Source organism: Gigantopelta aegis, chromosome 5 (genome assembly GCF_016097555.1).
Source record: "Gigantopelta aegis isolate Gae_Host chromosome 5, Gae_host_genome, whole genome shotgun sequence".
Taxonomy (NCBI): domain Eukaryota; kingdom Metazoa; phylum Mollusca; class Gastropoda; order Neomphalida; family Peltospiridae; genus Gigantopelta; species Gigantopelta aegis.
Genome location: NC_054703.1, coordinates 33,255,358 through 33,282,959, shown reverse-complemented (window position 1 = coordinate 33,282,959; position 27,602 = coordinate 33,255,358). Strand labels below are relative to the sequence as shown.

The window sequence follows — 27,602 nt, the reverse complement described above, 5'->3', positions numbered from 1 at the left end:
GATTAATGGTGTAGGGTGTAATATTTATATATTTATAATAATTATATGACACAATAGTGTGTTCTAAATGCGTACGTGCAGTCAACCGTCTTCATTTTGATGAAATAGCTGTCCCCAGTGCAAGGGCGGATCAATAAATTGTTTTAGGGATGGGACCAAGGGGTAAAGGGTAGGCCTACATTGTCAACTAACCTGAAAAGGGCCGCGATTGCAAGGGAGTGGGGAAAATCACATCGCGCGTTACGTGTTTCACTTCTGTAATAAAAAGTCGTATATTCGTGATATTGACTACAAATAAAGAATTTCCAAGAAATATTTTTAATAGTAAATATTTTTTAGAAAACCCCTATTGTTTTTTTCACAATCGATTTTCACTGAACATCAATTTTCATCAAAGGTTCGAGATTGGCCCTACTCTAATGGCTAGTGATATTCAGTGTTGGGCTAGTAAATAACTACTATCGTCATACCCGACGGCTAGTGAAAACAAAAATTGTCACATGTTGCATTTAAGTCTACTTTGTAAATATGAATATCCTGCCACCAATCTAAGGGTTTTAAAGCTCTATTTCCTTCTCTATGTGACCTATCTGATTATTCCTATTGGTAAAATTATATTTATTTAAAATAGGGCTAGTCAGTTTTTAATCTTAGCTAGTAAATGTTAAAAAATCACTGATCCCATGGCTAGTGGGTTTTTATAAAAATTCTAGAAGTCCTGTGCATAGATAATTTTATTTTGTAGAAGGTCACACACTATGATTTAGTTAGGGGTCTCTGTCTAAACAAGAAGGGATTTCCAAAAAAAGAAGAAAGCGCTAAAAACGGAAGGTAAATATCGTAAATGTTTGGTGTTTTTTGCAAGTTTAGTTGAACGTAGTTTTTCGACATCGCTGACGTCAGTGTACAATGTTTACTTGTTTGTATTAATTAGGTAAGTTATTTAATAATTATTGCGATCAGTTCGCGCAAAATGTCATTCAAGTTTGGATTATTATTGAATGTTTAGCTGTGCGTTTTCAAACTGCGTCACTTTTGACTTTCAAAGGGGCGTGGCGTAGCCCAGTGGTACAGCGCTTGCTTGACGCGCGGTCGTTTTGGGATCGATCCCCGTCAGTGGGCCCATTGCGCTATTTCTCGCTCCAGCCAGTGCACTACTGCACCACGACACGACATCAAAGGTCGTGGTATGTGCTATCCTGTCTGAGGGATGGTGCATATAAAAGATCCCTTGCTGCTAATTGAAAAGAGTAGCCCATGAAGTGGGGACAGCTGGTTTCCTCTCTCAATATCTGTGTGGTCCTTAACCATATGTCTGATGCCATATAACCATAAATAAAATGTGTTGAGTGCGTTGTTAAGTAAAACATTTCCTTACTTCCTTTTGACTTTCAACTTTGGTGGGTTGGATTTTGTAGACTGGCAGGAGTTTCCTTTGACAGTGTCAGTGAAACAAAAAAAAACAAAAAAAACCAACAAATTATTAAAAGCATATTACACAACCATATAGACAACCATCTGGAAAAATTTAAGTTTAACAACTGTACAGCCGTGTCCGGTGTATCGGTGCGTCCGGTGATTCGACGCACTTGGTATTTTGCTTAAGTGTGCTTAGGAAGTTGTCACGTTGTCAGTGTTTTTAACAAATTAAAGTTCAATTCCTTTTTCAATGTTTACTAAAAACATGTTTCCCGCATTTTTAAAATTATAGTAAACGGTATAAATTTTTTTAATTTGTACAATTTTATTTAACAAAACAAAACAAAAGTTTTACACCTTAATTGACAGCCATTCCAGTTTACAAAAAAAAAAAGAAAAAAAAAAGGCGAAATAAGATCCACGTGTGTGCACAATCTACCCAAGAAAAATCCATGTAGGCATCTTAGCCATGCATGACAATGAACACGTATGCATCTGCAGTACTGCATGTGCCATTCAAGTAAACTATTCTGAAACTGATCACAAGATGGGTCATGTGTGATCGTTCAATTTCATAGTAATATTTTTAACAAGACAAAACAAAAAAGTACTAAAATAATCCTGGGACGATAGTGTAGTGTTTATGGGCTTCAAAGTGAAGTCATGGGTGGTTTATAAATAGCGGGGTCACCGATCCACATCTACATGTACTTCGCTGAATCACCGGACATGCAAATCGTTTTGGATACAAGGAGGTGTCTACATTTATGGACAATTTAAAAATGTTTTTATTTACTACAGACAAAACAATTTGTAGTGTATCTCAGATTATGCACTGCTTCATTGGTGAGAGACACATTTTATTAAGTATTTCACAGTTTTCACATGGAAAATAGTCTTTGAATGCTTAGGTGCGCTGATACACTGGCCAGCACTGTATGTCTGTAATCTACGACATTTCACCAAAATAAGAATGTGCACATCGCCTTGAAATTGAAAGAAGGAAGGAAATGTTTTATTTATTGATGCACTCAACACATTTTATTTTTGGTTATGTGGCATCAGACATATGGTTAACTCTCTCCAATCTGGACAAAATTTTGCCCACCAGGTTCCAAAAACTGGCTCCTTTTGTGAAATGGAGGAAATTAGTAGTGGTTCATTAAAAATGATTATAACTTATTAAATATTGGAATAATACCACAACATGTAATGAAAGATTTATTACTAATATAATTTTCTACAATTGTAAATATTTGTAGTGAAATTTTTTGAAATTATAAATATTGTACATAAATTTGAAAAAAATAAATACACACGGTAAACAAATTTTGCCACATTTCTACTCACAATGTTTTATTTGTCAGTTACTCTTTATGCAAGTCCTTTGTGCACTGAATTTTGAAACTCAGCAATGTGTGGTACCTTTCAAAACAAGGATAAGGACACATAGGTTTATCACATTGTTTGCAGATATACTGAGTTTGATGTCGACCCTTTGGAACTTTTCGATCCGAACACACAACACAATCCGGAAACGCCTGAGCTCCACTTATTGTCTTGTTGTTGTTGATCCCGGTGAAATGGCGTTTCTTTTCCAGTCTTGTTGGAACATCGTCAATGCTGTATCTTGGCTTGGCAGTTGTGGCACGATTGTGTGTTGCTACAAGCGACGAAATGATGGAAAGACGTAGTTTGTATTTGTCCAGTTTCACACCTGGATGCAACCGTTTCCAGACAACTGTGAAATTCACAAATGCCAGTTCCAATAAATAGAGGAACACCTTTTTCCACCATTTTACTGTTCTGTGCACACCAAGATAGTCCAAATCTTTTGATCCAATAAATCCACTCCACCCATAAACTGGTTGTAACACTCGATAGCTTTTGGTTTGTTGATCTCTCTCCTGTTGTTATTGGCTGGGTCCCTGCATCGAATGTACTTGATCATCATACGGGTGTTGTTGATGGTAGACAGCACATTTACCTGCTTCTTGTCCATCCAGGCAATGAATAAACACTTGTCGTCCCGAACAAACATTGGGTCGTCTCCTTTTTTCAACTTAGCTCTCTGTATTTGAGGCGGAGTTCCGCGTCGGTTTGCCCGTAGAGTGCCGCAAGCTCCAACACTGCATTCTGATAAATCTTTGAACAAGTGTGGCGAAGAAAAAAAATTGTCCATGTATACATGATGTCCTGCATCCTTGACAACTGAATTAGTTAGTCCCACCTCTGTGTTTTGTTTTCGTCCAACATACATAAACCAGTTGTAGCAATATCCTGTCGAGGATTCACACAGTACCCATGCTTTCAGTCCCCATTTATGTGGCTTCTGTGGCATATACTGACCCATAGATTTCATACGGCCCTTGAATGCAATAAGGCTTTCATCCACAGAAAGTTCTTTCTCGGGGTAATAAATGTCGCGAAATCTTTCAATCAGTTTATCAACAACAGGGCGGATTTTGAAAGTTGGGCCATGGTTTGGATGGTCTCTTGGAAGGTTTGTTGTGTTATCACACACATGGAAAAACATCCATATTATTTGCCAGCGATCACGGCTCATGATCTCTCGAAATCCTTTCATTTGGGTCAATGCATTTGTTGACCAATAGGATGCATAATTGGGCAACTTGACAGCTCCCATGAACAACAAAATGCCCAAAAATGATTTCATTTCAGTGTTCACTACAGGTACCCATCCACATGTTGTAGAACAAGGCGGTAATGTATCTTTGGGGTGCTTTTCAAAATACTGTTCTGTGTACAAGTTCGTTTGAATTGTTAGCATCGAAATAAAATCTTCGTCAAGAAACTTACAAAATATTTCAAACACAGTTTCTGTTCCATCTGTATCGAGCAAAACGCTGGTCCGTTTGTCGAATCGGTGAAGCCAAGAATCCTCAAACGAATCCGATAATGAAACACCTGGTGTCGGAACGTCAACATCAGATTCCGAAACATCTTCACTATCCATTTCTCCATCGATATCACTCGCCATAAAACCTTCAAACAAATCTTCATCTGAATCGCTATCATCAAAGAATTCTCTCCAAATAGCATCTTCGTCGGCCGCCATGTTTATTTGGGCCCAAAAAAATCGATTCGCGATAAAGGATTTCAACAGATAAAAAAGTAAAAAAAATTCATGTAAGCATTAGATTTTTCGATACAGGAAGGAAGTTGGACCATTCATCCGTACATGCGCAGAAGGTAGCTTATAAATAGTCTATACAGGGCTATTTATAGTAATCAGGGAATACCTTACTTCGATTGTCGAGTGAACTCGACAACCGGATTTCACAGTGAAACGGCTAAAGTCGAGTACACTCGACAACCGGACGGAGAGAGTTAAGGACCACACAAATATGGAGAGGAAAACCGCTTGCGCCACTTTATGCGCTAATCTTTTCGATTAGCAGCAAGGGATCTTTTATATTCACCATCCCACAGACAGGATAGTACTTACATACCATGGCCTTTGTTACACCAGTCATGGAGAACTGACTGTAACGAGAAGAAATAGCCCAATGGGGCCACCAACAGGGATCGATCCTAAACTGACTTCGCATCAAGTGTGAATGTTTCCACTGGGCTACATCCCGCCCCTGAAATTGAAAGAGGTCGATACCATAATATACTGAGAAACAACAGGTTATGCAACCTGCAGCATTATATACAATTGAGGACAAGACACATTTTCTTATTATTTGTCCTGAACTTGAAATAACAAGATAAAAACATTTTTACAAACTTCCTGCATTTCAATCGTTGAACAGCTATGAAAAATGCTACTGTATTATCAACTGCCCTGCTGCCCATCTTGTAACAATTGACAGCACAGCTGTGTTAGGACATGGATACAGCAAGAATTAGTTTGTTAAATAATAGCCTATGTGGCAAGTTGTTATAGCACTTTAAAATATATTTAAGCATACATTATTTTATTTTGTTTAATGTATATACATGTACATGTATATTTAGTCCATTATTCTTATCATTAGTTTTATTATTGCTGGGTCACCAGACTCTGTTTATATGTATATAATAAGTATATTTATCCTATAACTTACCCATGATATCCATGTCATAAAGCCATGTAATAATTTTAGTGTATTAACCCGATTAATAATGGTATGCAAATTTGCAAGGTCTCTAGGCAATGTGCTGCTCTAGATGGGTCATTTGCTTACAAGCCAACAACTACTGTGTACCTGAGTATAACGTTTTCAAAGATTTAGTTAAAATACGTGACGTCAAACTAATTTGTGCTAATCGTGATGATGTCATATTACCGATGGCAGCGACTTTAGTACTGTGGTTCACTAAACATTGAATTAAAATGTAATTTTAGAAGTGGTATAGGATAAATAGAATTCACTACTTTTTTTTTAATGTGTAAAATATCAACCAAGTCTATGTTAATTGGTATTTGTCAAGGCTCTGCCGAGACAAATACCGATTAACTAGACGAGTTAATCGGTATTTGTCGAGGCAAAGCCTCGACAAATACTGATTAACATAGACTTGGTTGATATTTTCCATATTAAAATATACTCGTGACGAATCCTCTATGTATATATCCTATGTAAGCACGGTAATAAAGCATTTTGTATTGTATTGTATTAGTAAATGTGTTTACTAATCCTTTTAAAATTTAATAAGATATAGTTCAGACAATTTATGTAAAGGGTACAAAAAGTAATTTTTTTGAAAACTTATAAAAAATAATGGCAATGTTAGGGTTTCTGTCAAAGGGTACAGAGGGTAAAATGACATACCCTTAAATTTTGGAAATTAATGGATACATTTTTATAACTTTGAAAAAAACAGAAGAGAGAGAGATGATATTAATTATATTATATACCATAATAAAAGAACTGCTGTTAAAAATCTGTCAAGAATGCATGAAACACAGTGTCCAATTTCAAAATATTTCAAATTCTTTTAGGTGTATATCCATTTAGTTCAGGGAAATTTGGTTTGTTTTGTTTTTATTATGCACCCTCAGATAAAATTTTTGGCAGAAAGCCTGAGTTATGGGTACTGTCCTCGGACCATATTGTTTGTCTTGAGAAGCTAAGAGTAGTGATGTTCCAATGATCAATTATAATTGAAAATTGATCGGATTGGCTCTTACGATGTGATGATTAATTATAAAAATCAATAATCGATTGTGTGGGGAAATGTTACCTGTAATTGAAGATTTCAGGCGCAAAACGCGATATATCCATTTTTCATTTTCAGTAAAAATGGGTTTTTTAATTGGTGTATATCGTGTTTTGATATTAAAAAAAAGAGGGATTTACCCAATACAATTTCATAAGGATCAATCATGTTTTGCAGCAAATTAGCAGGCCTACGATTAGCCCTTACTGACATACATTAATGGCTTTAACTAAAAACTAGAAAGAAAATGGTTTATATTGTGTTTTGCGCCTGAATTCTTCAATTGTTCCTCGAGTTTAGATGATAGAATTGATGTAAATACATGTATGCTTGGGTTTGGGTAATTTTCATGAGTACATAAAGAAAATTGATATTAAATAGTTAATAAAGATAAAATTTGTCATTTGCATGGTGCATAGGACAATCGGTACATGGTCCTTATAATTCAAAGCCTTCTTATGGTCACGGAAAACTAACCGATTGTGCATAGACATCTACATTTTAACTGTAAGAACAAATTCAAAATGGCTTAGATAATAGTGCCAAAGGTAGATAGATAGATAACTAGTTTAACATGCTCATATACCACTAGGGTTCGAACACGCCCATCTCGAGTCCGACCTCCGATAAGATCGGTAGCCTGACTCGGGACAGGAAGTGCCAAAGGAAAGTCATTCTGAGGAAGGGGTGGGATTTAGCTCAATTGGTTGAGTGCTCGCTTGGGGTGCTTGCATCGCAGGATCGAACCACTTTGGTGGATCCATTCAACTGATTGGGTTTTTGTTGTTCCAACCAGTGCACCACAACTGGTCAAAGACAGTGGTATGTGCTTTCCTGTCTGTGGGAAAGTGCATATATTAAAAATCCCTTGCTGCATTAGGAAATATTTAGCGGCTTTCCTCAGATGACTACAAGTCAGAATTACCAAATGTTTGACATGCAGTAGCCAATGATTAATTAATCAATGTGCTCTAGTGGTGTCATTAAACAAAACCAACTTTAACTTTACTTTTCATTCCGATGAGTTTTGAATGCATCACCGTGATCACGTACATGTATGTAGATGGCTATTTTCATTTCAAAGGGGAAACTCCGTACATTCATTTTACGGCACAGAGTTCATTCAATTTGGTAGTTTATTGCATATTGCTCATAACTAGTAACAGAGGCAGTGATAATAATATTACAAATTCCTTAATATCGAGTGTGAAAAGGTAACAAATCACACATTGTTGGTAGCCAAATTAAGAATTGGCTATTTATTTATTGTTATTGATTTCTCGTTCCAGCCAGTGGAAACTGGTGTAATAAAGGCTGTGGTATGTACTATCCTGTCTGTGGGATGATGCATATAAAAGATCCCTTGCTAGTAATCGAAAAGAGTATGTAGCCCATGAAATGGTGACAGCGGGTTTCCTCTGTTAGTATTTGTGTGGTCCTTGACCATACATCCGATGCCATATAACTGTAAATAAAATGTGTTGAGTGTGTCGTTAAATAAAACATAGAATTTCCTTTCTTCTGATTAGACTATTAAATGTCCTTAACTTCTTGTGACTAGTATAGAATTGAAGGCATATATATACATCCTATGTATGACGTCATATTTAGCAGTTATTTAGTTCCTTTCTGAAGATAAGTAAAGACTGAAACATGTAAAAGGATAATTATTTCTTTAAATTGTTTTTTAAAATACATATATACTGTACACTTGTTTTCTTTTATCATTTATATATATATATATATATATATATATATATATATATATATATATATATATATAATATATATATATACAGTGGACTCTGTCTAAACTGGAGTCTGTGTAATCCGGATCTCTGCGTAAACCGGTCCATTTCTAAAGTCCCGTCCAGCTACTGTTTATCTCTTGGATATAAATCTCTGCCTAATCCGTACTCTGTCTACTCCGGACTCCGGATCAAAAATCAAGAACGAAAGAACCGTTCATGCATTAATTACCTCTGTCTACACCGGATTGGGATTTGACTGAACGACGGGCTGCTTAATTAGTTGAACAATGATCGTCAATTGCCAAGTAATCAGGACGCCAAATACAAAATGTAATTGCACACGTGTGAAGTTTACTCTTATTGCGGTAGGTCGTTAGATCAATTGGATTAATATTAGTGTGTGTGTTGATACCTAACTGATTACACACTTATGAATATACTTGCCAACCTAACGCATGTATAAATAGGTGCGAATCGCTCGTATATTTTGTGTTATCTTATTTCATTTATAATGGCGGAACGACGCCAAAAACGGCAACGTATCGAACTTTAGTTAGAAACTAAAGTCAAATTAATACAATAATTTGATTCAAATCCGCAGTCAAAACATGGGATCAAATGTCATTGTCGATCATTCAAGAACCATAACTCTGGGTGAAACTCTGTCTAAACCGGTTCTCTATGTAAACCGGACTATTTCGACGGTACGAAGTGAGTCCGGTTTAGACAGAGTCCACTGTATGTATATATATATATATATATATATATATATATATATATATATATATATATATATATATATATATATACAAATGTATATACAGTCAAACCTGTCCTAGCAGTCACCTGCCTTAAGCAGCCACTTTTTCCCCTCCCAAATGATTTATAATGTAAATGCACCTGTAATAAGTGGTTACCTGTCTAAGGTGGCCAGCGGCCACCTAAATCCGAACCCAAATTGCTAAAATACCTGTATTAAGCGGCCACATTAAATGTTTACTTTATATAAAAGGGATATTTTAACAACAGCAATAAGGTGCAGCAAATAACCGATCTTCACTCCTTCAGGAATACTAGTTACCCATTCAGTCCAGACATCTCCACTGTGTATCAATTAAGAAAGTATGACTTGAAATGAATCTATAATTGCCTCTAGGCTGGCAATGCTTGACATATGTACATGTAGATTCACTTCCTATAACAATACAATGCATGAAGTAGTAATTAAATAATTAAATGGAAAAGAAAACAAACTTGTTGAGAAAGGTTAATTTAAAACATTCCAGTTGCATATTTTGTCTCACAGAGGCGACATGTCAAACGTTGATTCAGAGTCAACTGTGAAGCACACATCCGTTAATAAGCAGTACATACGGTAAAACAGGAAACAACAACACATTTTGTTATACTTTAAATGTGGCAACCTGTAATCAGCGGCTACCTGTCTTAAGCGGCCAATTTGATCTACTCCCTTGTGTGACCACTTAAGACAGGTTTGACTGTACTTGAGAAATTATATATTGTGCATTTTGAGTGACATTTGTCATCCACTTCCTGTCAGTTTCAAGTCTTGTTTACAAATGAGCAGTGTGTAGTCACTGATATCTGTGTTTATAATTATCATATTCAGGGGTGTAGCATGGTCTGCACATTTGGGGGGGGGGGGGGAGGGAGGGAGGTGATTTACAGTCATTTGTATGAACCTGGCAGACCATTATTTTGTTTATTGTTTTCCTACGGTATAATATTGCACTATAAAAATTGTTTGAGCCTTAGTGATTTGGGAGGGTGGGTTTGTTTGAACCCCTCATCCCCCACCCCAACCCCTGCCTTCGTCCCTGATGTTTTCATCTTTTCTTAAGAGCGAACATTCAAAGAGTCAGGTTGATGTCCACATAGATATTTAACACTTACATCCCCCCCCCCCCCCCCCACCTACATCCCTGATGTTTTTATCTGTTCTTAAAGGGACATTCCTGAGTTTGCTGCAATTTTTAAGATGTTATCGACTAACAGAGAGTTTTTAATGATTGTAATTACATGTCAAATATATTTTCCTGCTTAACACAATATTGGCTGTATATTAAACGTGTTTCTGATCGTTCTAATATTTGTACTAGAGTAAATAAAATTTTATTTCCTAAATACGTACATACGAAATTATTTGAAGACAAAATCCGGTTTATGCTTCTTATAAATATTAAAGTGCTGTTAGAGATGTATGATGTATTGAGCTATATTAATCAAGATATTATTTAATATGATTAGAAAATTAAAAAAAAAATGTAAAAAAATTATATACCGGTATATTTTCCATTTAAAAATATTCCCCTGAAAAACAGAACCAGCTGAATTCGGTTCGGGAATTTCCGTAAGATTTGATCCGTGATGTCACGAAGGGAACTCCTTTCGATAGTCAGCGCCATTGTTCATTGCTTCTTTTGTGTTTATTATGGTTAAACGGCGTGTTGTTGGTGGCTGTAGCAATACAAAAGCCAATAAATTTAGTCTTCACGCATTTCCTAGTAATGTTGCTGTGAATAATCTGTGTGTGAATTTGATTAAAACAACGTGAAAATACTGGACAGGAAGAAAATGCCGGAGACCGTTGCGACAGTAGACACTTTAGTTTCGATTCGTCCGAACTGGCTTGTCGGCTTAAGCGAGATATGGGAATACCATGTGTTATGGCTTTTAAAAAAAGATGCCGTACCAACAATTTTTCTGCGACACAAAACAAATGACAACAGCCGATGCCATCCACACCGAAACGACCTTGGGGTGCATATCGTCAATGTCCCAAATTACGTTATGCTTTCAACTCCGGTCAGTTTGTTTTCTCATGCACGGTTCGTGCAATCATCGAGATCCGATTTGTTGTCGTGTGCATCTCGTTCATTTGTGAGATTTTACTTTACAGTTCGAAAACATTAAAACAATAAAGTACAAACAAGTAAGTATCTATAGCCTAGTCCATCCCATCCTACAAAAATGTAGGGTTTTTTTGTAAAAAAAAGAAAAAAAAAAAAAGCTAATTTTGTATGCATCTTAGAAAACAATCGGCTCAGAAATAAATGACTTGTAAATTCCATAGTATGAAAAAAGGCGTTCCCTGTAAAACAGACTAGAAATACCTTCCCACAAAGAAAACCTTTTTTCATACTATGGAATGTGCTATAAGTTATTTATTTCTGAGCAGACTGTTTTCACAACTGCACACAAAAAAATAGTATTGTTTTGTTATTTCCAAAACACTTTTACTTTTTTTTTTTACGTCAAACTAAACTGAAATTATTCACACAAAAAAAACATTTCATGGATGGATGGGAAGGACTAAAAGTCGTTTCTCTTTATTTCTTAAAATTAAAATAAGTTATTTATTTCTGAGCAGACTGTTTTCACAACTGCACAAAAAAAATAGTATTGTTTTGTTATTTCCAAAACACTTTTTTTTTTTTTTTTACGTCAAACTAAACTGAAATCTTCATAGAGGGATGGGACGGACTAAAAGTCGTTTTTGTTTATTTCTTAAAATTACCGATATTGGGTCCACTTGACTCGTAGAATTCAAGGTTATTTACCGTCTTCTCTACTACATCACAAGTATTAGAACATACAGTGTAGCAAAATAATTCGCACGAAAAGCTAAAGAACAAAACAAGAATAAAAGTTGTAAATTAGTGGTAAGATGTTTCCACGACCATTTTCATCGTCATCTGTCAGGCCGGTGGTTCGTCGATAGAGGTTCCAGGTTCAAACTGATACGGCATTATTTGTTGTGTTGCACAAATATTAGTCCAGTCGTCATTACTACACTATTCATCATCGAAAGAAGAATCGCATGATCAATGAGCTTGGCAGTCGCTGTCGGTCCCACTTTCGCTTGCGCTGGAAGTCATCTCGTGGTAGGTTTCTGTGAAGTGCGTTCCCTTCGTGACGTCATGGCTATTTAAAGGCAAATGTTTTTACCGAGAATTTTACTCGGTCGTTTCCGGCAGTGTTCTACGGGAGTGATGTTTTAATACTTTTATGGGGCATTTTCGTAATTATTGATTTACATATCGGTGTAAAATATTATTGCAATGAATTAAGAAAGCATTTAATTGTGGAATTTGAAATTTTAGTGTATGGTCTGGCACAGCACTTTAAGACGACCAAAAACACATTGAATATACAGACACTTGATATTCTAAACCAGAAAATATATTTAATTAATATGTAAGTTTAATCGTAGAAATATTTTATTAGTCGGAAACATATTACAATGCAGCAAACTCAGGAATGTCCCTTTAAGAGAAACATATTACAATGCAGCATCAGGAATGTCCCTTTAAGAGAAACATATTACAATGCAGCAAACTCAGGAATGTCCCTTTAAGAGCAACATATTACAATGCAGCAAACTCAGGAATGTCCCTTTAAGAGCCAACATTCAGAAACTACGGCTGATCTGTCCACATACAGATAATTAACACCTACATTGTAATTTATACAATGTAGTTTAAGGGTCAGATTTATCTGGTCACAACCTAAAGCCTACCTTTTTGCTCAGCTGATTATGATAGCTATCATGTGCTGGCAGTTCTGTTGAGTTTGATATTTTTAGCCATGTATGCATAACAGAAATCACATAGCACATACATATACCACAGCCTTTGATATTATACCAGTTGTGGTGCACTGGCTGGAACGAGAAATACCCCAATGGGCTACCAATGGGGATCGATCCTAGATCGACCGTGCATCAAGCAAGCGTTATATCACTCTACATGACTGGGCTACACACCACTCCGAGCTACAATGTAGATTGTGTCCCTACCCGGTACTAGCTGAAATGACGAACACATACAAATGTATAACCTACAGGTGTAGAAACTAACCCTTGCCCTAACAGAGTAGAAATTGCTGGGAAGGAAGAAGGAATGGTATATTTAACGACACACTCAATACATTTTATTTACGGTTATATGCCATCAGACATATGGTTATGGACCATTCAATTAGCAGCAAGGGATCTTTTATATGCACCATCCCACTGACAGGATAACACATACCACAGCCTTTGATATACCAGTCGTGGTGCACTGGCTGGAATGAGAAATAGCCCAATGGGCAATGGACAGTTTTTCAACCCAGTCCCAAATGGTGCCTTACGACTGGTGGTAGCTTAAGATCATGGTGTGTAGTGTCCTGTTTATGATAAAATGCATAAAAATTATCCCTGCCTCTCTCTCTCCCTCCCTTCTTTCCCTCCATCCCCTCTCTCTCTCTCTCTCTCTCTCTCTCTCTCTCTCTCTCTCTCTCTCTCTCTCCTCTCTCTCTCTCTCCTCTCTCTCTCCTCTCTCTCTCTCTCTCCTCTCCCTCTCCCCCTCTCCCTCTCCCTCGCTCTCTCTCCCTCTCTCCCTCTCCCTCTCCCTCTCCCTGCTCTCTCTCTCTCTCTCTCTCTCTCTCTCTCTCTCTCTCTCTCTCTCTCTCTCTCTCTCTCTCTCTCTCTCTCTCCCTTTCTCCCCTCTCCCTCTCCCTCGCTCTCTCTCTCTCTCTCTCTCTCTCTCTCTCTCTCTCTCTCTCTCTCTCTCTCTCTCTCTCTCTCTCTCTCTCTCTCTCTCTCTCTCTCTCTCTTTGTCGCAAGAGTCAAAATAGCCTTGTGTAGTAGACACTAAATTGCTGTAGTGTGCTTACACATATGAATGTAGGTTTATTTTTTTGCCTATCCTGTTCTGTCTTAATTATGTGGTTAACTGTCTGTCTGTCTGTAGGTCCGTTAGCTGCACATATCCATTCTATCTGTCTAAGAGAACTGTTGCCATTTCAGGTGTAGTTAACTGTGATGAGAAATCAATGCGGGAAGCCTGGCCGTCTCTTGGCAGCAGTAGATAGCACCGGCCAAAGACTTCACTTCCACTCTGGCTCTCATTAGAATGGATGAGTTCCTGCGACACACCAAGAACGCTCTCGTACGTATCCATGTCTATCACTGTTACTGTTTGTGATATTATATAATATTATACAGGGCTTGAAGAATTTTGATAAAATCCACTAGCCATGGGATCAGTCATTTTTTTTATTTACTAGCCATGATTAAAAATCCAGTAGTCCTACTTTACTTTCAAGTAAATACATTTTTACTAATAGTAATAATCAGATATGTCACCTCAAGAGGGAGATAGAATTTAAAAACACTAAGATTGGTAAGGTAGGAGTGATGTCAGGATATTCATATTTACAAAATAGACTTAAATTTATGCAGCATTTGACAACTTTTTTTTCACTAGCTGTCGGGCATGGTAATAGTAGTTATTTACTAGCCCAACATTGCATATCACTAGCCACGGGAGCGGGGCTACCATAATCTAGAAGCCTTGATTATATATACACATTTACATAGAATGGGAATTTGTGCATGTCAGGGTGTTTGTCAGAGGGTACCTGTTCTATTCCCAGCTTGCATGACTTCCATCTTATTTTCTTCACTCATTTTTTTTTTTTTTTTTTACATGCACATTTAAAAATCATGTTTGACAAGGAAACCAACTATAGTCCGTCCCACAGAGAACACTTTTTTAATACTATAAAATTCACTACAAGTTTTTTATTTTTTATTTCTAAAAACACTTTTACTTTTCTTCTTAGGGTCAAACAAAACTGAAATTATTAACATAAAACATTTTTGTAGGTGGGTGGGATGGACTATAGTGTTCTACTTATATCATTTAGCCTTATACCAGGGTTTCTAGATTATGGTAGGCCCACTCCCGTGGCTAGTGATATTCAATTTTGGGCTAGTAAATAATTAACTACTATTGTTATGCCTGACAGCTAGTGAAAAAAAAAAGGGTCAAATGCTGTAGTTACACAGTGTAAGTCTGTTTTGTAGATATAAATAACCTGCTCTCACCACAATCCCCCAATGTTAGTATTTTGAAGCTCTATTTCCGTCTTTAGGTGACATATCCGATTATTACTATTAATTAGTAAAATTGTATTAACTTAAAGTAAAGTAGGGCTAGTGAATTTTTAATCGTGGCTAATAATTTTTTAAATCACTGATTCCATGGCTAGTGGGTTTTATAAAAATTCTAGAAGCCCTGCTTGTACTATATTTCGCTTTATAATAAAAAGACGAACAAGGAAGGAATGTTTTATTTAACAACGCACTCAACATATTTTATTTACGGTTATATGGCGTCAGACATATGGTTAAGGACCACACACATATTAAGGGAGGAAATCTGTTGTCGCCACTTCATGGGCTACTTTTTTCGATTAGCAGCAAGTGATCTTTTACATGCACCATCCCATAGACAGGATAGCACATACCATGGCCTTTGATCTACCAGTCGCGATGCACTAGCTGGTATGAGAAATAGTCCAATGGGCCCACTGATGGGGATTGATCCTAGACCGATTGCACATCAGGCGAGCGCTTTACCAATGAGCTACATCCCGCTCCTAAAAAGACGAACAAATGAGGAACATGATATATATATACAGATGTACGGTCAAATCCGCTTAATTGCATAGCTCCGCTGCGTGTCAAATTTATGCCAATAAACGGTATAACCGATTATCCGATGGAGCCCCACTTCCAGATTATAACCAACAGTAAACTTTACAAATGACTTGTGGACAGTCTATGGTACTCTTCACCGCAGAACACTGTCTGAATGCTGATACATGTATGCATGTATATTATCTAAGGCTTGTACATACATGTATTTCATGTATATGGCTTGAGTAAATGATACTGGAAATAAACAAAATTATATTATGATTTTTATCTGTAAATATAAACACGCAATGTGTGACATCTAAAAATCAGTGGATATAGGACAAATCAATGAATAAGTGTACTTTATTAACAAAATAAAAATTAGTGTGAATCGAAACATGGGGCGAAACGACTCGGTTAGAGGTACGCATCCACCATGTTCAAAACGACTGAGGTGAATTAGTCATAAGGGTGAAACGACCTATTACCATATTATTTTGGTAACTGCAAACTTAAAAATTTCATCAATTTGTTATATAACAAAATATCAGAGTGAAAGGATTTATTAGAAATTACTCTGATTGTATGATGCAGAAGCCCTTGTCGGTATTAATTAAATGTGTGGTTGCTGAAGTGATGACAGCTGAGTACCTCGCCCCTGGTTTCATTGAAAACTGGTCTGGTAGACGTGTTCAGAGTAACGTTTTCTGCCAAAGCCAACTGTTTGATTGGTATCACGGGTTCATCGAAAAGGCACCGTGACACTAGCTGTACTTGAAAGACTTTTACCGATAGCTGCTGGTTGAACACACAACATGGCAGGTATGGCAAAAAAAGGATTGCTTGGCTATTGTCGCTATTCTCTGATCCATCTATAACTCGTTCCGCCCAAAATTATTATAATCCAAAGGTTGTAATAACCAACTGCGCAAGAGCTTCAATTGTTGGTCCTTTTCAGTGGTTTTCCATTTGATATTTGATGTATCACCAGTTCGAGGGAAATATAGCTAATAGCACAGACGGGACCGATAATTTAGTTCGAGCGAAGCCTTATAGTCGACTCTGGACGTATTCAGTTACTATATCAGTTACTATAAGGGTTTACCGGACAAAAAACTTTGGACTTTGTTTTTAGTTCGAGTGTTGCGGTGTGATCGACCCTTCTGAGGTCGAGCCAATGAGATTCTACTGTATATCTGACGCCATATATCTGTGTGGTCCATAACCATATATATCTGACGCCATGTAACCGTAAAAAAAAAAATGTGTTGAGTGCGTTGTTAAATAAAAACATTTCCTTCCTTCCTTTTACTTTTGGCAGACCACTATTTTTTCGAGCCCTGCGTTTGTTCCTGCCTAATTCTCATGTTGAGTGGGGTTGTTCACTTCTTGTGTTAATGAAGGTAATTAGTTTGGCCTTGAGAAACCACGTGTATGTAATGTACAGCTTACATAATATTGATTTGTGGTGCGTTAAAAATTTATGAAATTAATTATTTATCTCTCGTGGTAAGGAAGGAAGGAAATGTTTTATTTAACGACGCACTCAACACATTTTATTTACAGTTATATGGCATCAGACGTGGTTAAACACCACACAGATATTGAGAGAGGAAACCCTCTGTAGCCACTTCATGGGCTACTCTTTTCGATTAGCATCAAGGGATCTTTTATATTCACAATCCCACAGACAGGATAGCACATACCATGGCCTTTGTTACACCAGTTGTGGAGCACTGGCTGGAAAAAGAAATAGCCCAATGGACCCACCGATGGGGATCAATCCTAAACCGACTGCACATCGAGCAAGTGCTTTACCACTGGGCTACGTCCCACTTTCATGGTTAGGAAGTATTTTATATGTCTGCTGTCCAACACAGCTGTGTGTCTGTCATTCCACTTAGCAGCTCTTGAAATAAAACATAGACATTCATTTTGTTTAACAACACCACCTAGCAGGGACTGATTCTCGATATGTTGTCATTCTTGTCAGTCTGAAGCACCTGTCCGTTTCTATTATTGGAACAAATTCCTATCTGTCAATTGGACTGGCTTGCCCAGATATTGGCTATCTGTCTGTCTCTCTCTCTCTCTGTGTGTGTCTCTCTCCCTGTGTGTGTATGTGTCTCTCTCACAAATGATTGGTTGGTTTTGTATTTGTTACGTCACAAATGATAGGTTGGTTTTGTATTTGTTACGTCACAAACGATAGGTTGGTTTCGTATTTGTTACGTCACAAATGATAGGTTGGTTTTGTATTTGTTATGTCCCAAATGACAGGTTGGTTTCGTATTGTCACAAATGATAGGTTGGTTTTGTATTGTCACAAATGATAGGTTGGTTTTGTATTTGTTATATCTAGTGGTTTTTACATGCCAGTCTTTAATATGGTGTTGTCCATCCATCCATCCATCCATCTGTCTGTAAACTTCATTTCTGGAGCTGATCTCTCTGATCAATTCCAGGGCTAGCTCTGGCAATCGCCAAATTCGCCAATTGCGAATTTTGAAAGAAGTTGGCAAATTTTATTTTAATTTGGCGAAATAATTTCATGTAAACATTGACATTTTTTAAAAAGTAACTGGCCATGTGTACAATTTTTGAAGTTTAATAGACAATTTGGCGAAACAGTTTGCTCACCCAGAGGTAGCCCTGAATTCATATACATGTAGGATATCATCCAACCCTTGCATGCAACTACAACCTTCACTTATATATATGGTTAACACTTCATGCACTTAATAATGCCACATATACTTTGTATAAGTGATACCTCATTTGCATACAAAATCCTAATCGTTTACTTATAAGTCACTTATACTTGAAAAGTATTAATGACTTATACTTCACTTATAAGTGAAAAATATAAGTCATTTCTGTAAGGGATAAACCTTGCATACAATTTTTAAGTACCACTATTTCTCGTTCCAGCCAGTGCACCACGACTGGTAAATCAAAGGCTGTGGTATGTGCTATCCTGTCTATGGGATGGTGCATATAAAAGATCCCTTGCTGCTAATCGAAAAGAGTAGCCCATAAAGTGGCGACAGCGGGTTTCCTCCCTCAATATCTATGTGGTCTTTAACCACATGTCTGACGTGATATAACCGTAAATAAAATGTGTTGAGTGCGTCGTTAAATAAAACTTTTCTTCCTTCCTTCCTTTTAAGTACCATAACTAGGTCATCATGGCCTACTTTTGACAGGTATATTCAGGGAATATTTTGTAACAATTTTTTTTCAGTATCGTGCTGCGATTTGCTACACAAATTTCAGTGATTGCTATGCAGTTCTATAACATTAAATTAAATAGTAGTCGCTAATTAGAAATTAAAAATAAAGTCTATGACGTTAGAACCAGGAAATATCCTTAAAAATAGACTAGAACTCGAATCAATAAACGCTGCTTCTCAAACACACATGCATTTTTTTAAATATGAAACATGCATTTTGTGGTATTAGAAACACTGGGACGACCAGAAACACTTCGGTTCTACAGAAATGGATAATCTAAACAATAAAATATAAGTAATATTTGATTTCTGAAGTGATCATAAATGGCTCTAATAGTGAAAAATATGTCTTATAGTGTTTAAAAACTAGGGTCTGTTACTTTAACATCTCACATTGGGAATTCAATTTACACATATCTCACTCATTGCTCACACATTGCTAATATTGCATAACATATTTTTATTTTAAGCATTAGATTCACGCAAAAACTAAATGGGTTACTAGTACCTAAATTTATTTTTGTTTAACCATATGTGGGTAAAGAAAAGTTTCAATTCTATAAAGCCTGCAGGCAAATGTTAAAATTAAAAGTATGCTGAAATATGAAGCTAAAATTAATGTCTATAATTTCTCCTCTTTCTGTGTTCCTTCTACTTTTTATCATGATGATTATAATCAGATTTCAAAAGAAAGAAGAAAAAAAAAGAAGAAGAAAATAAAAACGGCATATTCTTGCCCATGGCAAGCCAACAGTTTTGTAACAAATATTCCAAAATATGATAAAGGAAATGACTGTTTTTTTAATGTTGAGTGGAGACTTTGAGCATAATATACATGTAATACCTCTTCGTTGCCGTTGGTAATGGTGGAAATGGCAGATCTGTTTTGATTCTTTTTCCGATGTCGATGGCTGTTGTGTCTTAGCTAGAACTGGTGTCTCAAAGCCATTCTTCCTCTTTATCATCTTCTGCGGTTATCTGTTGCTTTGATCTTAATAAGAACACTGTCAAGGTTTTATTTCTCAAATTTAATTTTACACCCATGGCTTTGACTTTGAAAAATTTAGCTTCCTTTTACAAAAAACTACAAAAACAATGCCAGTTTTATCTTATTAAGCCAAGTTAGAATTTAAAAGAGTACTGCTATGCATGTATTTGTATTTATACAAATCAATATATTTATTTTGCATTATAAAACATTACTTCGTCAGTGATGGAAATAAGCAGAAAATTTCACTATAGTCCACCGGACAAGTACATCTACATCTACAAATCTACTTGTCCACCTATAATTTTACTTGTCCAAATAAATGATTTGTTTTAATTCAAGTGCAAAGACTGCATTGAACATTTTTAATTGTCCACCGGATAACCACCAAGGTATTTTTTGCTCGTCCGAGCAGATTGTCACTTGTCAGGACAAACGGGACAAGTGCTTATATTTCAAACGCTGTTCATATATGATGTACTTACATGTACGCGTACCTTTGTTTGACATCCAATAGCCGATCTCTGTTTCTGTGCTGGGATGTCGGTGAACAGTCGAGGGCGAGACATAGCTCAGTGGTAAAGTGGCTCACTTAATGCGCGGTTGGTTTGGGATCGCTCCCTGTCAGTGGGCCCATTGGGCTATTTTTTGCTCCAGCCAGTGCACCACGTCTGGTGCATAAAAGGGCATGGTATGTGCTATCCTGTCTATGGGATGGTGCATATAAAAGATCCCTTGTTGCTAATAGGAAAGAGTAGCCCAAGAAGTGGCGACAGTGGGTTTCCTCCCTCAATATCTGTGTGGTCCTTAACCATATGTCCGACGCCATATAACTGTAAATAAAATGTGTTGAGTGCGTTGTTAAATAAAACATTTCTTTCTTTCCTTCGTTGAACAGTAATTCATTTCATTACGAAATGTTATAGGGGAGGAAAGCTATAGGGGTGTTTGTCGATTGAATGAGAATACCAGGAATTGTTTACATGTACATTCAGATTGGGAATGTTTTACTCCAAAATTAAGGAATAAAAAACCGACCTACTAGTGTTTTTTGTGATAGGCTCGAACCTGTACATTCGGTACCAAAGCGCCAAACCAGCTATACAGATCCTTTAACTCAGCAAACCTTAGACGAAAGTTTTGTTTAAAGACACCATTTAGTTTCCTGCTTACGGTTCAAGCATGCTGTCCTGGGCAAACACCTCAGCTATCTGGGCTGTTTGTTCAGGACAGTGGGTTGTTAGTTGGTTAGCTGTTAGTTAGTGAGAGAGAAGAGGGTGTAGTGGTCTTACACCTACCCACTGAGTCGTTAAAACTCGCTCTAGGTGGGAGCCGGTACCAGGCTGTGAACCCTATACCTACCAGCCTTATGTCTGATGGCTTAACCACGACACCAGGCTGTCTGTGTAGGACAGTGGGTTAGTTGTTAGTGGTTAGTGAGAGAGAAGAGGGTGTAGTGGTCTTACACCCACCCATTGAGTTGTTAAAACTCGCTCTAGGTGGGAGCCGGTACCAGGCTGTGAACCCTATACCTACCAGCCTTATGTCTGATGGCTTAACCACGACACCAGGCTGTCTGTGTAGGACAGTGGGTTAGTTGTTAGTGGTTAGTGAGAGAGAAGAGGGTGTAGTAGTCTTACACCCACCCATTGAGTTGTTAAAACTCGCTCTAGGTGGGAGCCGGTACCAGGCTGTGAACCCTATACCTACCAGTGGGTTAGTGATATTAGTGGTTAGTGAGAGAGAAGAAGGTGTAGTGGTCTTACACCTACCCATTGAGTTGTTACAACTCCCTCTGGGTTGGAGCCAGTACTGGGCTGCGAACCCTGTACCTACCAGCCTTGTGTCCGATGGCTTAGCCACGACACCACCACCGAGGCATGTACACTGGCAGAGATACATGTATAATTAGTAATTGTTTGTATCGTGGAGATTCACCTCACAGATAAACCTCAGAAGTGTTTATCGCTTTGTCTGTCCTGTCACTTATACATGTACAATACAATGACATTGACAGCCGATCTTGGATCAGCCGCGGTTGACTGCACATGCAGGTTCATAACACCGGGGGGGGATTAGCACAGTCGAGTGTCATCCAAGGTTTACGTTGTCATTTATCAAATCGGTTAAAGTCTCTTTTGTCTAACGACACCACAGAATCACATTCGGTTTGATTTATTAATTGTCGGCCAAATTGCATGTCAAGACATTGAGCCCACTGCCAGGAATTGATCCGGTTAGACTGACATCAGGCGAGCCCTTTACCACTCAGTTATAACGTAAGTCGCGACCTTTGACACCACTGGAGCACATTCAAGTTGATTTATTAATCATCGGCTTTTGGATGTTGGACATTTGGTAAAAAAAAATTACTTAGTCTTAGAGGAAACCCGCAACATTTTTCTATTGGCAGCAAGGGATCTTTTTATATGCACTTTCCTAGAGACCAGACAGGACAGTACATACCAAAAAGAAAGCCAGTCAGATAATGTTTCCACTGGTTTGATCCTACGACATGAGCATCTCAGGTGAACACTCTACCAAGTTAACTTTCTTCTCTCGTGTAATTCAGTGTTGTCTTTCATTTGTCATTCTTCTCTCTCTCTAATTCATTGTTGTCTCTCATTTGTCATTCTTCTCTCTCTCTAATTCAGTGTTGTCTTTCCTTTGTCATTCTCTAATTCATTCATTCTTTCCTGTCATTCTTCTCTCTCTAATTCAGTGTTGTCTTTCCTTTGTCATTCTTCTATCACTCTAATTCAGTGTTGTCTTTCCTTTGTCATTCTTCTCTCTCTCTAATTCAGTGTTGTCTTTCCTTTGTCATTCTTCTCTCTCTAATTCATTGTCTCTCATTTGTCATTCATTTCTCTCTCTAATTCATTGTTGTCTTTCATTTGTCATTCTTCTCTCTCTCTCCAGTTCATTGTTGTCTCTCCTTTGTCATTCTTCTCTCTCTATTTCATTGTTGTCTTTCATTTGTCATTCTCTCTCCAATTCATTGTTCTCTCCTTTGACATTCTTCTCTCTCTCTATTTCATTGTTATCTTTCATTTGTCATTCTTCTCTCTAATTCATTGTCTTTCCTGTCATTCTTCTCTCTAATTCAGTGAGCATTCTTTGTCTTTCTTCTCTCACTCTAATTCAGTGTTGTTTTTCTTTTGTCATTCTTCTTTCACTCTAATCAAGTGTCTTTCTTCTCTCACTCTAATTCAGTGCAGTATTTCCTTTGTCATTCTTCTTTCACTCTAATCCAGGTTTTTTTGCTGTCATTCTTCTCTCATTCTAATCCAATGCTATCTTTCCTCTGTCATTTTTCTTTTACTCAGTGTAACGTCTCTAATTCAATGTTGTCATTCCTTTGTTATTCTTCTCTCACTCTAATTTAGTGTCATCCTCTTTCCTCTCTGATTGTCATCTTTCTCTCACTCTAATTCTGGGTAACGTCTCGGCAGATCCCAGTTTACGACATGCCATCCGATCGATACGGGACCTTTTTATCATTGTGCAATGTGTCCATTTAGTTTTGTAATGAGTTTCCGTGGCGATTCACTCGCTCTTTGTTGTGGCTTTTACGTCTTTATTACACAGATATTGCATTCTTTTTTACTTTTTTTATGCGTCAATATATCCTTTAATTGGTTGTTGTAAATGATGTATCGAGGATTAGGAAATGTGTACTGAACGCTTTTTGGATGTTTGGCCATATGTACATGTAGCTAACTAGTCGTACACAGGGCTTCTAGAATTTTTATAAAATCCACAATCTCTTCATTGATTTTAAAAATGTACTAGCCATAATTAAAAGTTCACTAGCCCTACTTTAAATAAATACAATTTTACTACTACCAATAATCAGATATGTCACCTAAAGAACAAGATAGAGCTTAAAAATCCTTAGATTTGGGGTGAAAAGAGGGGGCAGGATATTCATATTTACAAAATATCTAAATGCAGCATTTGACAAGGGTTTTTTTCCACTAGCCGTCGGGCTAGTTATAATAGTTATTTACTAGCCCAACACAGAATATCACTAGCCATGGGAGTGGGGCTACCATAATCTAGAAGCCCTGTCGTACAGTACATGGTATAAGAAGAAAGTCAACCAAAGTTAAAGTAGGTAATTACACTGAGCTAAAAACACCAACATGACAGTAATTATTTATTTATTATTTTTTAGAAACCACAAAAATGTGTCTTTGTCATGAGCACTGTCAATTACTTGTCTCTCTTGTAACAAACCGGCCTCAGTGGCGTCGTGGTTAGGCCATCGGTCTACAGGCTGGTAGGTACATGGGTTTTTTAATCCAGATACCGACTCCAAACCCTGAGTGAGTGCTCCGCAAGGCTCAATGGGGTAGGTGTAAACCACTTGCACCGACCAGTGATCCATAACTGGTTCAACAAAGGCCATGGTTTGTGCTATCCTGCCTGTGGGAAGTGTAAATACAAGATCCCTTGCTGCTAATCGGAAAGAGTAGCCCATGAAGTGGTGACAGCGGGTTTCCTCTTAAAATCTGAGTGGTCTTTAACCATATGTCTGATGCCATATAACCGTAAATAAAATGTGTTGAGTGCATTGTTAAATAAAACATTTCTTTCTTTCTTTCTCTTGTAACAAGTTTGTTTTGTTTGTGGTGTCCAATAGAGCTAGTGATATTCAATGTTGGGCTAGTAAATAACTGCTATTGCCATGCCCAACAGCTAGCAGAGCTTCTAGATTATGGTAGCCCCACTCCCATGGCTAGTGATATTCAATGTTGGGCTAGTAAATAACTACTATTGCCTTGCCTGATGGCTAGCAGAGCTTCTAGATTATGGTAGCCCCACTCCCATGGCTAGTGATATTCATTGTTGGGCTAGTAAATAACTACTATTGCCTTGCCTGATGGCTAGCAGAGCTTCTAGATTATGGTAGCCCTACTCCCATGGCTAGTGATATTCAATGTTGGGCTAGTAAATAACTACTATTGCCATGCCCTACGGCTAGCAGAGCTTCTAGATTATGATAGCCCCACTCCCATGGCTAGTGATATTCAATGTTGGGCTAGTAAATAACTACTATTGCCTTGCCTGATGGCTAGCAGAGCTTCTAGATTATGGTAGCCCTACTCCCATGGCTAGTGATATTCAATGTTGGGCTAGTAAATAACTACTATTGCCATGCCCGATGGCTAGCAGAGCTTCTAGATCATGGTAATTTTATTACTTGTATTAGAGATTGTATGTCAAATTAACAAATGTCTGACATCCATTAGCCGATGATTAATTAATCAATGTGCTCTAGTGGTGTCATTAAACAAAACAAACTTTAACTTTTAACTTCCGTCTAAGGTTTGCCAAGTTAAAGGATATGTATAGGTGGTTTGGTGCTATGGTACCGAATGTATAGGTTTGGGCCTATCATAAAACACACTAGCTATTTACCGTTCGAATCTTAACATACTGACTCCCTTGAAAAGGGGACGGGACGTAGCCTAGTGGTAGTGCATTCGCTTGATGGGAGGTCGGTCTAGGATCGACCCCCATCAGTGGGCCCATTGGGCTATTTCTCATTCCAGCCAGTGCACCACGACTGGTATATCAAAGGCTGTGGTATGTACTACCCTGTCTATGGGATGATGCATATAAAAGATGCCTTGCTGCTAATCGAAAAAGAGTAGCCCATGAAGTGACGACAGCAGATTTTCTTCTCTCATCAATATCTGTGTGGTCCATATAACCCATATAGCCCATGAAGTGGCGACAGAGGGTTTCTACTTTCCAAAACCAGTCAGTTGAATGGATCCACTGATGTGGTTCGATCCTGCAACACAAGCACCTCAGACGAGTACTCAACCCACTGAGCTACATCCTGCCCCATATGTATATTGAAACCTCTCAAAACCAAACTTTTTACTTGCTTTGATGGGTGTCCAGTTCAGAGCAGTTTTAATGTATATCGAAAAAACCCAACATATTCCTATGCAAGACGAGTAATCATTCCTGCCTGCAAAGTTTTAGGAGGGCAGAAAATTGATCACATTGCAACAAAAAGTTTAATAAATTTTATTTGAAATTTCATCCGATTTCTCAGCTAGCACAAGTATGCCCTTCAGGAGAGTAATTTTTAGCTTGCCTATAAAAGTGACTTTGATGACAAAAACAGTCATTAAGAATACGAGTTACAGGGAATTCAAAGGTGCCAGTAAAACTCTTTAAAAGGATGGAGCGAATATAAATTTTGGAAACCTGTGTAAGTACGTACCTTTAAGGGTTGTAACTCACTGTTATTATAGAGATGGGGAAAAAAGTTTGTGTTTTTTAACGACACCACTTGAACACATTGATTTATTAAAGGCATACTGTCACGAATTTAAGGACTTTATTTCTCTAAAAATGAATAATATATAAAAATTACATTAATTGTTGGAAACCAAATCTAGCTATCACATCACCTTAACTGAACCATGATGTCAACCCTTTCGGCAATTTTAGTTTTTGAATTATGGACCATTGCCATAATTCAATTATTTTTACAAAATTTTATTAATAAATGAAGTATGGTGGTTATGAAGATGGTTGAATAAAGTACATTCAGGAACAAATCAAATTATTTTTGTTCAGGTAATACTTTGTTAGACCATTAAATAGGTCAGTGGTCTGTGACAATATGCCTTTAATTATCGGCTATTGGATTTCAAACATTTGGTAATGTACATGTGTAGACTTAGAGGTTCAAACTCACTATGTTTTTTCCATTGGTAATTTTTACATAGAGTCTTAGATAGGAAACCCGATAACTGTTTACGTTTAAATAAATTTATAGTAAATAAACAATTAGTGTCACTTTTTGCCCACTTCAACACAGTTGATGCTTTAGCAGCGCTCCAGAGTTTAATCCAGGATTTTTCATCACGGTCCCATGTCTTATGGGATTGGGAAAATTTGTGAAAGTAAATAAAGAAAGAAAGAAATGTTTTATTTAATGACACACTCAACACATTTTATTTACGGTTATAATATGGCGCCAGGACCACAGATTTTGAGAGGAAACCCGCCGTCGCCACTACATGGGCTGCTCTTTCCGATTAGCAGCAAGGGATCTTTTATTTACGCTTCCCACAGGCAGGATAACACAAATAGCACAAACCATGGCCTTTGTTGAACCAGTTATGGATCACTGGTCGGTGTAAGTGGTTTACACCTACCCATTGAGCCTTGCGCAGTACTCACTCAGGGTTTGGAGTCGGTATCTGGATTAAAAATCCCATGCCTCGATTGGGATCCGAACCCAGTACCTACCAGCCTGTAGACTAATGGCCTAACCTCGATGCCACCGAGGCATATGTTTTTTAGACCACTGAATGAAAACCTGGGCCCTTACGATGGTTTTACGATTTTGTAGGCTAAGATTGCTGTAAAAAATGGTCCCAGTGTCGCCTACCACCAAACCCTCTGAGTATGGGACTGGGGATTTAGGGGGAAGGGTGGGGCAATTACAAACATTCCTTTCCTTTCCAAATAGTTGTAATTTAAAATGTGCTGAGATGTCATTAAATAAACATTCCTTTCCT

The 27,602-nt window shown here is 37.5% G+C and overlaps 2 protein-coding genes across 2 annotated transcripts in view; one reads left to right on the top strand and one right to left on the bottom strand.

The window, feature by feature from the left end:
* Window positions 1-830: 830 nt before the first annotated feature.
* Window positions 831-27,602, top strand: part of LOC121373106 — a 98,863-nt gene continuing 72,091 nt past the window's right edge. Inside the window, exons 1-2 of the mRNA XM_041499554.1 lie at window positions 831-934; window positions 14,152-14,293. Of these exons, the coding sequence (XP_041355488.1) occupies window positions 14,258-14,293 (36 nt within the window). The 5' untranslated portion in view covers window positions 831-934; window positions 14,152-14,257. The remainder of the gene's footprint in view (window positions 935-14,151; window positions 14,294-27,602) is intronic.
* Window positions 3,218-4,498, bottom strand: LOC121373107 (piggyBac transposable element-derived protein 4-like). Its single transcript, XM_041499555.1, has one exon. It carries the CDS (start codon window positions 4,496-4,498, stop codon window positions 3,218-3,220), a length of 1,281 nt encoding a protein of 426 aa, XP_041355489.1.